Here is a 13372-nt window from a genome sequence, read left to right on the forward strand (position 1 = left end):
ACCGCTAGTCCGAGGTACAAGACGAAATGAACCGCTGAAATACAAGCCGAAACGGGCTGTACGGGTGCATGTATGTATGCGTGTAAGAATAACTGATCGAGGATCGCTGCTTTCTTTCTTCCTCTGGTTGGCACTCGAAATCATCTAATTTCGGCACGAGTACATGTTTTCTAGATGAAAAACGTTGATCTTGTTAACAATATCACAGAGATCACATGAAAAAAGCGTCGCGTTGGCGACAAAATCAATTTCAACCATCGGACAGTGATGTCACATATCCATATCCAATCACTTTCAGAACGCGACTGTCTATTCGCGTGAACAAGCCGACGAAGAGGCAAAAAGGAGACACAAAAACAATTTGTTTCAAACGCCGAGAAGTCCGAGAAGAGGGAGACAGAGCATGAAAAATGAAAGAGAGGTCATGATGAAATGGACCTCATCGTTGCCAGGATTCGAACTATCGGTTCATTTCGTCTTGTACCTCGGACTAGCGGTTCATTTCGTCTTGTACCTCAGCGGTTCATTTTGTCTTCTATTTCAGACCAGCGATTCATTTCGACTGGTTTTGAGTGAACCAGCGGTTCATGTAGTCTTATACTCGAGTGAACGTATTTGTACCAACAAGACCAGAGCAAGACGAGAACAAGACGAAAGGATTTCATACATTTTCTTTGTCGGATTGTTATCAGTGTAAGCATGCACAGCGTGATTTCAGTATGGTTAAAAATGGCTGTATTGATTAGTATAAAATGTAACTAAACTTGATTATATATTATTTTTCTTACCGTCATAGCTTTAAGTTTTAACCTCAGAATGCTTCTACGCATCCGATCAGGTAAGCCGATGGTGGATTATCACGGCCGGTATAGAGCTTGCAACAAATTCATAGGAAACTTTGTTAGTTGATAGGGACTGTTAAATAAACGTGGATCATTCTGGAGGACTTCTGTTTCTTATTTTTCTTTTTCTTTTTCTTCTTCTTTTTATCATTCTTCTTCCTATTATTCCGAGGCCTGAGTCGGATCCGGATCATGATTCCGCGCTCCGGATTTATTTTCCGTATTAATTTTTTTTAATTTTTCTGCTTACCATTTCACCAACGATGGCTTTAAAACCTCTTATTAAAAAATAACTCTTCATAATACAGCATCAAAACTCATGGCTGCAACTTCAACGATGCAACTGCCGTTACAATTTCAACGATGAAGCGTTTGGAAGATTGTGAAACATGTCTCATGCTTTTCCATTCATGGCATGCTTTTCCATTCGTAACGTGAAAAGTTTATCTATTTTTGCCAGTTCCATGCTTTTCCATATAGCTCATAAAGAAAACAAACTGAAAGCGGGACAAGAACGCACACGCTGAAAAGTACGCATGATTTAACGCAGTTGTTGCAATGAATTACAAGGCAACGGCATCGTTCGTTGTCACAGCACGTTTGTTCTATTAGTGGTATATGCGTTTACCACAGGCGTGGTTTTTCCTGGCTTCCTGTGCATTTTCGGTCCTAAAGTGATTTATTGTATTTCTATGTCTGTATTCACTGTATTCATACAACAATACAAAAGGGTTTTGAATATGACCAGTCACGTGTTTATCGGTAAACGGACTGAGCGGCCACGGGTGTGCAATTACCCCCAAGCAGTGTGAACTTACAGCAGATCGGTAATCAAATTCAATGTGGAAAGCTGCAAGACCTTCCAAGGGGCTTAAACAACCACTGAACGTGGTGTTCAACGATTTGCAATAATTAAAAATGTGCCGTTGTCAAGGTCACTGCTGTTCATTTTGGCTCTAGCCAAGAAATCATATTCACTTCACATTATCAACTTCTAGCAATGATTCAGGTAAAAAGTTCAAAAAACAAGTAGCAATTTAAAGGAGAGGCGAATGTAGCCTTAGACTCTCAAAGCTTCGAAAAAGAGAAGAAAAAAAAGTTGAATAAACTCTGCACTCTACTGACTCAGGAAAAATAATGCCACTTAAAAAAAATAAATAAAAACTAACCGAGTATGCCCGGGATAAGGCAAAGAATAAGGAGGAAATGCCTTATCAAGATGATTATAAAATTTACTCAACACAAGCGGTGTTGACAATACGGCACTGGACCGTCATTATTAATTATAAATAAATAAATAAATAAATAAATAAATTAAAATTCCAAGTTCTGTTTAAGCTAGAAAAAATGTTTTTTCGAATCAAAATATATTCCCTTTTTAGTCAGATTGTGTTTACTTTGCTCAATATAATGCAAAATTTGAACAGAAGAATAGTTTTTCGTAGCTATGCGCGCTCCAAAAATAACAAAATACAAATTACATGCTATCTCTTGCTCTTTGCCATCATTCCGGGTCAAAAACAACGCCTCATATTCTATTCGACTGATATTTGCCTCCCAAAACTAAATCTGATTGTGCATGCCTAATTGTAATTTTCATAACGGCTAAACCCGTTTATATTCTGTTAAACCCGCTTTCAAGAATAGATGCCGAAATCGATGACAGCGTTTTCCATTGTGTATCTCATTATTGTGTGGATTGTTGTCAACTTGGATTTTCATGATAAATGATAATAATTTTTTGAACAACTCGTATCTTGAAAACATACTGTATTATTTTTATCAATTTGTGAACAACGTGTAAACTATCCTTAGGCTGCAGTCATGCTGTCAGCGATGAGCTGTCAAAGTGACCATTTTGTATACGAATACAAGTTCAACGGTTTTACGAAGTGGTATGCGCGGATATTGCAATCGGAAAATTTAGTTTGTGCCATTTTCTAAAATGGAGCAGAAGCAGAAACGGAAGCAAACGACATTTGTAAGGAGACAGTAAGCCCCTGAATATGTTCTGACCAAGCTTAGGAGGATAAAGCTAAAGAATTTTTCTTCACCGCTTTTTTAGCGTTTGCTACACTCAACACTCAAAGCTGGACGGTGAACAAGAACAACCCATTGAGACTGTACGTCTTGCCACCACTGCTGAAGGAATTGGCAAACGCATGGGGCAATGTAAGTAAAGAGAACTCCGTTCTGCTATTATTAAATTTCAATGCATGCATTCTGATTGCCCGAGGCGGGGACAGGTCGGTGGTGTAGGGACAACGCCGTTCTTCATACGACAGTACCGGGATCTGTATCCGGGACAGTATCATCTTGAACGTTCCACCGCAGTAAGGATTGACTATCCAATTACGTGCTGTCTGGGTCGTTGAGAAGTCAAGAAGATTCTGTATGCCAGCCAAATGCCGTAATTGATTGAACTATAGCTTCGCATAACAGCTTATGAAGAGAGGTTATGTTACCCATTAGGCGACATGATATGCATGGTTTTCTTTTTCTTCTTGCTTTGCGAGTGAGAAATTATGACTTCTTTTATTCGGAATGAATGTCCTTCCATTTCCTTCCATCCCTGGTGACAATAAGGTTAATTTTATAATGATCTCTCTTTCATTTTTTTATGCTCTGTCCCCTTTTTCTCGGACTTGGCGTTTGAAGCGAACTGTGTCTCCTCTTTGCCTCTTCGTCGGCTTGTTCACGGATTGGATATAGATGTGTGACGTCACCTCGTGATTCCTTGATTCTCATTTTAGCCAGCCAAAATGGAGAAAGATCATGTCCTTCAAGAAATTTATCCGCAATTTCTATTCCTTTATCCGTTATGGTTGATGTCTGCCTCCCACGGTTTTCAATTAAAGTTTTTGTTTAATATCTAAAATCTTCGTTCCTTTCGTTTCGCATTGTTCTTGATACCGTTTTTCTGTTTCATTTGTCATTTTTTGCTTTGATTCATTGACCGTATCTATGTATCTAACAGTGTTATTAATGTTGATTTATCTTTTTCTTCCTTGTTGAACCAGACGATCAGTACAGCCTAATCATTTCTGGCTGTGTTCGCATGTCAACATATTTACCTTTGATTATTCAGCATATTTCCGCATTTATGCTGGAGCCCTTGTGTATGTTTTGCTATAGCAATGGTGAAGCGGATTGGAGGACTTTCGGATTGGAGTTTAGTGCACTTGAATATAAATATTGCTGTTCTGGTGTTTACTATTTCCCCGTGCATAGTTTTTCGTATCAATATTGTAAATTCGGTCATTTGTTGATCTTGCAGTCCTTCCAGCGATTTTTGTTCAAAGAGGTGTTTGAATGCGTCGCATCTGATTAACCCCTCAGATGAATTCAGTGTTTCATGTTCATATCATATCATATCATGTTCATATGTTCACCTTCACATTGATTTTGTTTTTCACAAGGTTATGATTGTTTTTTTCTTGTTTTTTTGCTTCCGATGCATTTCTAACTTCCATCATTATTATTGTATTATTGTACAAATTAAACGGTGTTTAGTAAGTTAAAATAACATGAGAACAAATAGTACATGAATAATACGATTAACAAAAGGAAAGTAACTATTTTGCTAGGTTCGAGCAAGGACGATTAACTCAGAGAACGTGCTTATGGTATGCTTTATATATTGTATCATCTTTGTTATCATTATATTTCAAGCACAATTCAACTTATCCTTTACTGTTGGAATCAGGGTGGGAGCAGGCCAAGAAGATTAAGAAAAACAAGATCGGAAAGGAACGATTAAAAAAAAAGAATGGAACTAATTTGCTAGGTTCGAAGGAGATTGATCAACGATCTGTAAAAGAACGTGCTTCTGGTATGTTTTATAACTTGTAACACCTTTTATTTATTGTTCAACAATTCACAATTGAATCTTATCATTTGCGGCTGGTCTGGTATATTTTCAACAGTAGTAGTAATAAAAGTAATTAAATTTTCACCTTATCGTAATTGCAATACCGCGGAAAGTTAATACATACATTTATGAGCTTTCAGCTTTCACGGTTCCACGGTGGATCCATATGAACACGGTGAATCCATATGAACACGGTGAATTCATATCTCCGAACGTAAAGACAACCGCTTTTCGAGATTAACGATTAATCCGTTAGAATTATTTGTGTTTATGTGTGCTGATTTTTCTTCAGTTGTTATTAGAGTTATCTTTTTTCAAAAGAGGAACTGCTATAGAATTATTTTTAATAATTCGTATGAATTTCTATAGTTTACTGTTTCTCTTGTCCTTTTCCTTATTCATTGAAATTAAATTTTTAAGCCCATTCTCTATTTCTAGCTTCCAACACTGTTTGTTCAATTTTCTTTTTGAGACGGTAATCTGCATTGTTACTCATCACGTCTTTTCCCTAAGTCTTTGCCATCGCTTCCGTAGGATATTACGGATTTTAATGAGCGATATTATTTCAGTTCGTGCTGTTGTTGCATTACTATCTGGTCGCCCTGTTCGTCCATCGTTTGTAGTAAATAAAACTGATTATGTTTCTCCGGTTGCCTTTTGGATTTGGATGTAAGGCTTTCAATTAATGAGTTTTGAAAAGCAGGAAGAGGCAGTGTAGCACGCCTCTTGATGGCTCTTTATTTCACTCATCACGAATCACGGCTCATCAAGAATGCCAGTGAAGAAAGAGAGTCATTGGAATGGTCGCTTTTTAAATACTTTGCTTTTAGTGAGCTCTATAAACACGTTTGCACGTACTTGAGTGTGGGAAACTACATTGAACATCTCATTCTTTCTTGGTGCTAAAAGGCCGAGAGATTTTGACTTAGTTTTACCCATAGTTGGATAGTTAAATCATGCTTCTTATTCTCCGGCGTGGTGCTATTAGTGTATGACGTCTTGGTAAACTACTTCTGGCTTCCATGTCTTGATGTGGTGCCGTACCCCTGTTGAAAGTAACTAGTAGATAAGAGTGGGATGTGGGGAATTTACTCGGAGAATGTCGAGTGGTAACAGAATTGCCGTTAAACAGTTCTAAAGACATGTAGAGAGTCAATAGAAAGTCGCAATAATAATCGTGCATTGGTCTTACTACTATTATCTTACAAGTTGAATGGACAGCACAGGTGCTTAGACAAATTATGAAGAGCAGTGAATCATTCACTCAGAAAAAGTGGGTTTTTCGTACTGACACCACGTGCTTGTTTACGTGCTCTCATAGCTTGTAGATTTCTGTACGCATCTTTATAATCAGCCGATTTGCTGCCAATCGATTGCGTCTTGATAAGAGTGCTTTCCCATTAGACTACTTGAAACGTGCTAGTGCTAAGTTGAATATTTATCTAACAAGTGGCACTGGAGAAAACTGTTAAGTGGTGTAAATTGCGCATCCTTAAAGCTGGACATGGAGGCTGGAATTGGATGCGATTCATAATCATTCGTTTTCGGAAAGCAACAGTGTTCGGATGTGGAAAGTGGCCTAAATCATGGCGACACAGTATGATCCGCAAGGCTGCTGTTGGAGCGGCCCGTACCGGCCTCCGGTACTCAATCCAGCTGCTAATTTAGGTCCGGTGGTGCTGAACGTACTCGAGCGTACACCTCAAAAACTGGCACAAGTGAACGGTGACACCGGCTACACTATGACCAGTGACGAATTACGGCGCCGTTCGGTACGGTTCGCCAAGTTCCTGCTAGCTTCGGACTATCGGGTGGGTGATGTGATTGCGCTAATAGCACGCAACTCGGACAACGTTGCTCCGATCGTGCTCGGATGCTTTCTTGTCGGCGTAACGGTCAACACGCTCGATCCATCGTTCGGTTTGGAAGAGGTCGAGCACATATTGCGGCTTACACGTCCACGTGCCGTCATAGGTGATGGTGACGTTCTCGTACTCGTCGGTGAAGCTGCCTCCCGTGTGGGATTATGCTTCAACCATACTTTGGTCCTGCTGCACGAAATCCGTGGTCGTGATGTTACGCTACACGAAACATGGAATTCTGTTGATGCGCTGGTGCAAAGAACGGTTGAGCAGGAAGATGGATTCGTACCTGCGTACTGGGGTGACTCGAATCAGTTGATTGCCGCTATCGTCTGTTCGTCGGGAACAACCGGTTTGCCAAAAGCTGTTCGTATTTCCCACACCCAGCTCATCGCACCATATCAACGTATCAGCCAGCTGGATCAGAACGACACGCTGTTGTGTTTTAGCACACTGTACTGGATATCCGGTTTGCAAATATTAATGAACGGCGTACTTAACGGTATCCGGCGCATCATTACAAAACAGCCTGCCACACCTGAACTTGCTATCCAATTGTGCAAGCGTTATCAGGTAACGGTGCTGCTTGTTACACCTACAATGGCAAGCGATATTGTAAGGACGATAGCCCCAACGGAACGGCTAGAATCCATCAAGCTGTTTGCTATCGGGGGTAGCACAGTGCCAAAGCGGTTACGCGAGGAAATTAATCGACGAGTACTCGTGGCTGGCCGGGGACGATCATTTGTTGGATATGGCACCAGCGAGACGGGCAACATCGCTTACGAGTTAGTGCCTAGGGAGGACTCTGTTGGCTTTCTGTTGCCCGGCGTCAAAGCGAAGGTAATTCTAAAGCTACCAAATCGTCCCAGCAAGAACTATTTTATCAGTTGTACGTTTTTTTGTTGTAGATAATTGATGAATATGGGCATCCGCTGGGTCCGAACGAAAACGGCGAACTGCTTATCCGTCCCGTTTACCCGTTTCTTGGCTACCATGGCGATGAATCGTCGACTAAAGCTGCACTAGAAAACGGTACGGAAGGTTTCGTGCGCACCGGCGACATTGCTAGGTTTGATTCCGACGGATTCCTGTATCTAATGGATCGCAAACGAGAAATTTTCAAATACGACGGTTTCCAGATCGCACCGACCGAACTGGAAGAATTGATTGCTGAGTTAGAGGGAGTGCGGTACGTTGTTGTTGTTGGGCTGCCTGATCCTGAACGTTGCTACAATGATCTTGCTACAGCGCTTATTGTACGCGAAGCGAACGAATCAGCGTCCTCGCCCAAAACACTAACCGAACAGGCGGTGATAGACCATTGTGCCCAGACTGCAGATGGTCGGGCACGACCAAAGCAGAAATGGTTACGTGGTGGCGTCATTTTCGTTGACCAGCTGCCCATGACGGCAAGCGGAAAGGTGATGCGCAGTGCTGCGAAACAGCTGGCACGACAATGGAAATTGCAAAATTCGCCACATTAAATAGATGGTACAAATGCACAAACAAATCTTTGAAAGAAAACACAAACTGGTGAACTTAAAATTTACTAGCGGTAAATTGTGTAACAGTTTCTTCATTCATATTCTATGATAGAAAGCGACAAACAATTTGATATCTTTAATTTAAAAATGTTGTGATATTGTATCTTCATTTCAATGATCTATAGAAGGGTAATATACCTTTTTATAACCACCAACGGGTGGGTAGTACATACATTTGTAAGAAAGTCTGCATTTTCCTGGATAAGAAAGCTATTAACTTTTGATCTGCTCGTTATATTTACATGAAAATTAAAAAAAAGATGAGGGTATTTGTTGTCTAACTATCAAAATTTAGTGGTGAATTAAAAAATCTTTTATTTACATGTTGTTTTCACAGCTTATATCTACAGCGGCTTATCAAGCGCCATACATACTTTTCGTATGAAGATATACATTTTCCGTTTTAATAGAACGTATATTTTAATAAGATAAACGTATTGCTTTTACTCGCTTGCTTTTACGTATTGCTTGCCAGGCCGTCCTTCATGAAAAAAAAACAAAAGGAAATAATAACCATCAAAATAAATCTGCGTAATGTTAGGGACAATACACGGAAAAGTGTCGGATAATCATTCATTATTTTTGTTATGGTTCCAAACAATTCAAACGAATGACTTACTCTTGCATAATTCAAGCAATTACACAGACACACGTATGTGAAGTCTGGCAAAATATTTCCACTCGTTTGCCGATAATGTATTGAATCCCTTCTAAAAAAAGCTTCTATTACAAAACTGTTATCTTGGCCGTTTTGTAAAATATATAAAAAAAACGTAATTATATATTTTATTTGAGTATGACGGTTCTACGCCGTACGAACAAAAAATATCCGTAAAGTACAATCTGAAATACATTTTGTTTTTGTTTTTAGTAATATTTTAACATTTATATCACTCGAATAAGCATTACTATCAAACATTGAAAACACGATATCATAAAATATCAAACAAAATTTCTTTTGTGCCTTGTTGTAAAATTGTGCAGGCCGATCTGCTATCTGTGAAAATCGTTGGGTGTTTTATATTTTTTATTCGGGCAAACTCAAGGGCTTTTTTGATCGCGTATATCTCTGTGGTGGATACCGATACCGTTTATTTAAGCTTTTTTTTAACAATATACGAATTTTATTGAACATTAATTTCATATAATATTCCCGCTCCCCTTGTCCTGTCCCCGTTCCCGTCAGGGGGCTGGGTCAGGGGCTGGGGAGATGTGTGGTTGTGGCATAGCCTTTATTCATCTTACAACGTTTTATTTCGTTTTATCTTCATAATAATTCATTTGAATTTGTTCATATATTCGCGTCTAATAGAAGCAGAACGCTTTCCACCCCAATTTCCCCATATTGCTAAGATTTCCTACACTAACGACCAGAGGTGGTCGCTTCAGAAAGGGAAGCTTCCTCATCTGCTGTCAAAGGCTCGCGTAGTCCTTGGTTCGATAGAGCGACTCCCCTAGCAGCCACTCTCCGCGCCTGCTCGCTTTCGCGTCTCCGAAGGCGACGCCGGATAATGTCCGAAGGCGGCGCCCGGCTTCTTCTGCTCCGCCCGGGGGGGACTGGTGGTATCGTCCCGGAACGCATCCGTTCCCTCCAAACTCTCTGCATATATAATCGGCGCTCGTACCTCTGGCGGATGGTACCTGGAGACGAGGGACGCCCTCGATTCCGACGTGGAATGGGAGGGGGTGCCGTTCCAACTGCTTCCGCCTCGGCTGCCGTCCGCAGCACCTCATCATCACGCGCGCGTGCTGCTTCCGCCATTGCTACCGCCAACCCGACATCAGCTCGAGCAGCCGCACGTTGCCGGATTTGCCGTCCTCGTGCCGTCCGCACGCGATTCGCCCGTGCTCTCTCAGGAGACGCTGGAGACACTGTCGCGTCTTCGCCCTCATCAACAATCTCTGCTGGAGGTGCTCGGTTGTTCATCAGCACCTCATCCTCGCGCCAAATCTGCTGAACGACCTTCGTGATCCTTCTTGCGGCCTCTTGGATGGAGCTCCATAGCTCCGGGCTCTCCAACAGCTTCATACCCAGGTTGTCCGCATGAACTGGGTCATCCGAGCCAAACCCGAGGAACTCCTCACGAATCTCAGCGAATACATCGCACTCGAAGAGGACATGAGCCACCGACTCAACCGAACCCGGGCACCGAGGACACTCTGGGGTGGGGGCAAAACCGCAGACATGTAGGTACTCACGGAAGAATCCGTGTCCCGTGAGTATCTGTGAGAGGTGGAAATCCACCTCTCCATGTCGACGTCCTGGTCGGGAATCATGCGATCACTGGTGCAGGTCGGGAATCATGCGATGGGCCCATGTCACGTACCGACTGGCCATCGGTGCTGCAGCCGCCAGGTCCCATGTCCGCTGCCATTCCGTGTGTTTAAGCTTGAAGGAGAATCTGTGTTCTCCTTTTTTATCATGGGTGATGAAGATACCTATCCCATAGCCATTATTGTTTTTACTTCCGTCTGTAAACATTTTTAGCTCCGACTTACATATTTGCTTTTATAAGTTCCAAACATAGTTGTCTGGCTGCAACGGGATTTATATCCTTTTTACTGCAGCACAGACCTGGGACCTCCGTTTTTATGTCTATGTTATGGAAGTTGTTTATGGCCCAATTAAAATTTGCCCTTGCAATTAGATTGAACATGTCAGCATTTTCTTGATAATTAGTTTCTGTGGCGGAGAGTTTATGCCTAGCATCTATGTTTTGCACTTTAGCTTAAGTTTGAGCTATCACAGGTGTGTGTATACGATTGGTTTGGCAAGGTGTTTAGTTACTAAGCATTTGCCTCTGTTGGGAAAAGGAAATTCTGAGGCAATTGCGTAGAGCGTGTTTATAGGTGTCGTTTTGGTGCATCCTGTCACTCTTCGTAGCGATTGATTTAAAATCGTTTCAACGGTTTTTTGCTTTGTTTTTGTAGCATTTAGACTGAACCCGATGCCATGCTCCATGCTCCCACGGATAATAGCCCTGTGCACCTGAATTCCTTTTTCGGGGTCTATATAATTTCTCTGATTGCATACAGTTTTAATGGTATTTAGTCTTTTGATGGCTTTACTTTTTTGGTTTTCTAGGTGTTGGTTAAAATTTAATTTACTATCTATAGTTATACCTAGAAATTTATGTTCTTTGGTTTGGTCTATCTTCGTTCCTGCTATTGAGACTCTTAATTTAAACTTATTATTAGGAAAGGACATACAGATACATTTTTGCTTGTTAACTTCTAGGTTTAGTTCGTTAAGTGTTTGGACTAGCCAGTCAGTCGAGCGTTGCAGTGACATTTCAACGGCCCTAGGAGTAAGACTTGATTCTATTTCGACAAAGTCGTCTGCATATAGGATGATTTTAGTTTTTCTGTTGTTTAAAGCGTGGCATCCACTGGTGTAAATGTTAAAAAGAGTTGGGGAGAGCACATCTCCTTGTGGTAGGCCATTTGATATTCTTCTTTTGATGACTTCCTTGTTAACGTTTATTTCCAGGCTACGGTTATTTAGGAAGCTACCTATCCAGCAAATATCCTCATGGGATATCTGTTGAGCCTGCATAATGTCTATTAATCAGTTTGTGAGTACACTATTGTAGGCATTTTTTACGTCTATAAAAACTATCGCAGTGTACTTTTTCTTTCTTGTGTTGTTGTTAATTATGTTAACAAGTAAGTCCACTGTTCCTATTGTGGACTTGTGCTTTCTAAAGCCAAAGCTGGTCCATGGCAGCAGAAAATGTTTTTCGATATGATTTGTTATCTTATCTAAAACTGCCGAGTTTGCTATTTTTAACAGTGTTGTAAGAAGTGAGATCGGTCTGAAATTGCGAACGTCGTTTAAATCCTTTCCTATTTTTCCTATTGCTATAATTTTAATTCTTTTAAGTTTGGTTGGAACTTTACCTGCCTTGTACATGTCGTTTATCCCTTCGATGATTTTCAACACCACCTTGTCATTTAGCGTTTTTAGTATTTCGTACGATAAGCCATCTGCCCCCGGTGCAGAGTTTTTTTTTTGTTTGAAGAATTCGGTGCCATTTGTCAATGTTTAAAAGTTCTGTGTCGTGCTCATATCTTATAGTAGGATTCTTAACTCTATTCTTAGAAGTAGGGAAGTTTAATTTAAGGAATTCTTTGGCATTTTGTACATGAGAGTCAATAAAATTAGAGTTTTGACTAGTGCGGTGTTTACCGTGGCATTTGTTAATAATATTCCACAGTTCGTGGGTCGAGGTATCTATATTAATTTGTTCTAGCCACTTTTCGAAATTTTTCCTCTTTTCCTTTTTTTTAAGAATTTGAATTTAGCTAAATCTTTTTTAAATTGAATTTCGTTCTCTAACGTTCTATTTTGGTTGAAGCGTTTCCTCGATATATTTTTGTTCTTCCACGCTACTTGCAGTTCGTTAGTCCACCACGACTTTGGGGTATGGATAATGACTCTCGTGTTATTTTTGATTATATTTTTTATGTCTTTGGTAATGCTTGCGATATTTGTTTGATTCGAACATTTTAAGGATTTAAGTTGTTTAACCATTTGCTCCTTATTAATGGTTATACATTGTGATGGTATGTGGGGTCCTGAAATATGTAAATAAATTATTTTATGACCACTATTTCCAATGTGCTCTTCAGCCACTGTTCTATTGGCGCATTGGGCTAGGTCCGGCGAGATCAGGGTGAGGTCGATTGCCGTACTTTTTTTTTGGATCACTGTTAATGAAGGTACATTCTTTTTTAAGGAGAAGGATCATTTCTGATCCAGTTACTTCTTGCAAGGTTGATGCTCCTTTAGCATCAGTGTAATGGTTTCCCCATTCTTTGTGGTGGGCATTGAAATCTCCCGTAATTATTATTTTTCTAAAGTTATTTGAAATGCTAAGTATTTTTTTGAAGATAGTAGCATATAGAAAATTTGATGTTGTGGGTTTTACGTATGTAGATATTACTGCAAGATTGATATTTTTAATATATCAATATTTTTAATATACTGGTGAATGTGTATTTTTTCAAATATAATTTTTTGTGAATTAAGATACTGCTTCCTCCATATCCATCTTCTCTTGTTTAGTAATTATGATTGTAATTCGGTATCTAAAAATTCGTTGCAGTATCCTCATTTAACCACGTTTCCTGAATGCACACAACATCTATATTCTTGTCCAGTATTATTTTGATAAGTTCGTCGCGATTGTTGAACATGCTTTGGATTTTAACTTGCATTACTCTTAGCTCTGCGACTGGGAAAATGGA

At 40.2% G+C, this 13372-nt stretch overlaps 1 protein-coding gene across 1 annotated transcript; it reads left to right on the plus strand.

The window, feature by feature from the left end:
- The first annotated feature begins 6299 nt into the window (after positions 1 to 6299).
- Positions 6300 to 8076, plus strand: LOC126556819 (probable 4-coumarate--CoA ligase 1). The gene is made up of 2 exons (XM_050212341.1): positions 6300 to 7418; positions 7487 to 8076. Exons 1-2 carry the CDS (start codon positions 6300 to 6302, stop codon positions 8060 to 8062), a joined length of 1695 nt encoding a protein of 564 aa, XP_050068298.1. The 3' UTR covers positions 8063 to 8076.
- The last annotated feature ends 5296 nt before the right edge of the window (positions 8077 to 13372 follow it).

This window comes from Anopheles maculipalpis, chromosome X, assembly GCF_943734695.1.
Source record: "Anopheles maculipalpis chromosome X, idAnoMacuDA_375_x, whole genome shotgun sequence".
In the NCBI taxonomy this organism is placed as follows: Eukaryota; Metazoa; Arthropoda; class Insecta; order Diptera; family Culicidae; genus Anopheles; species Anopheles maculipalpis.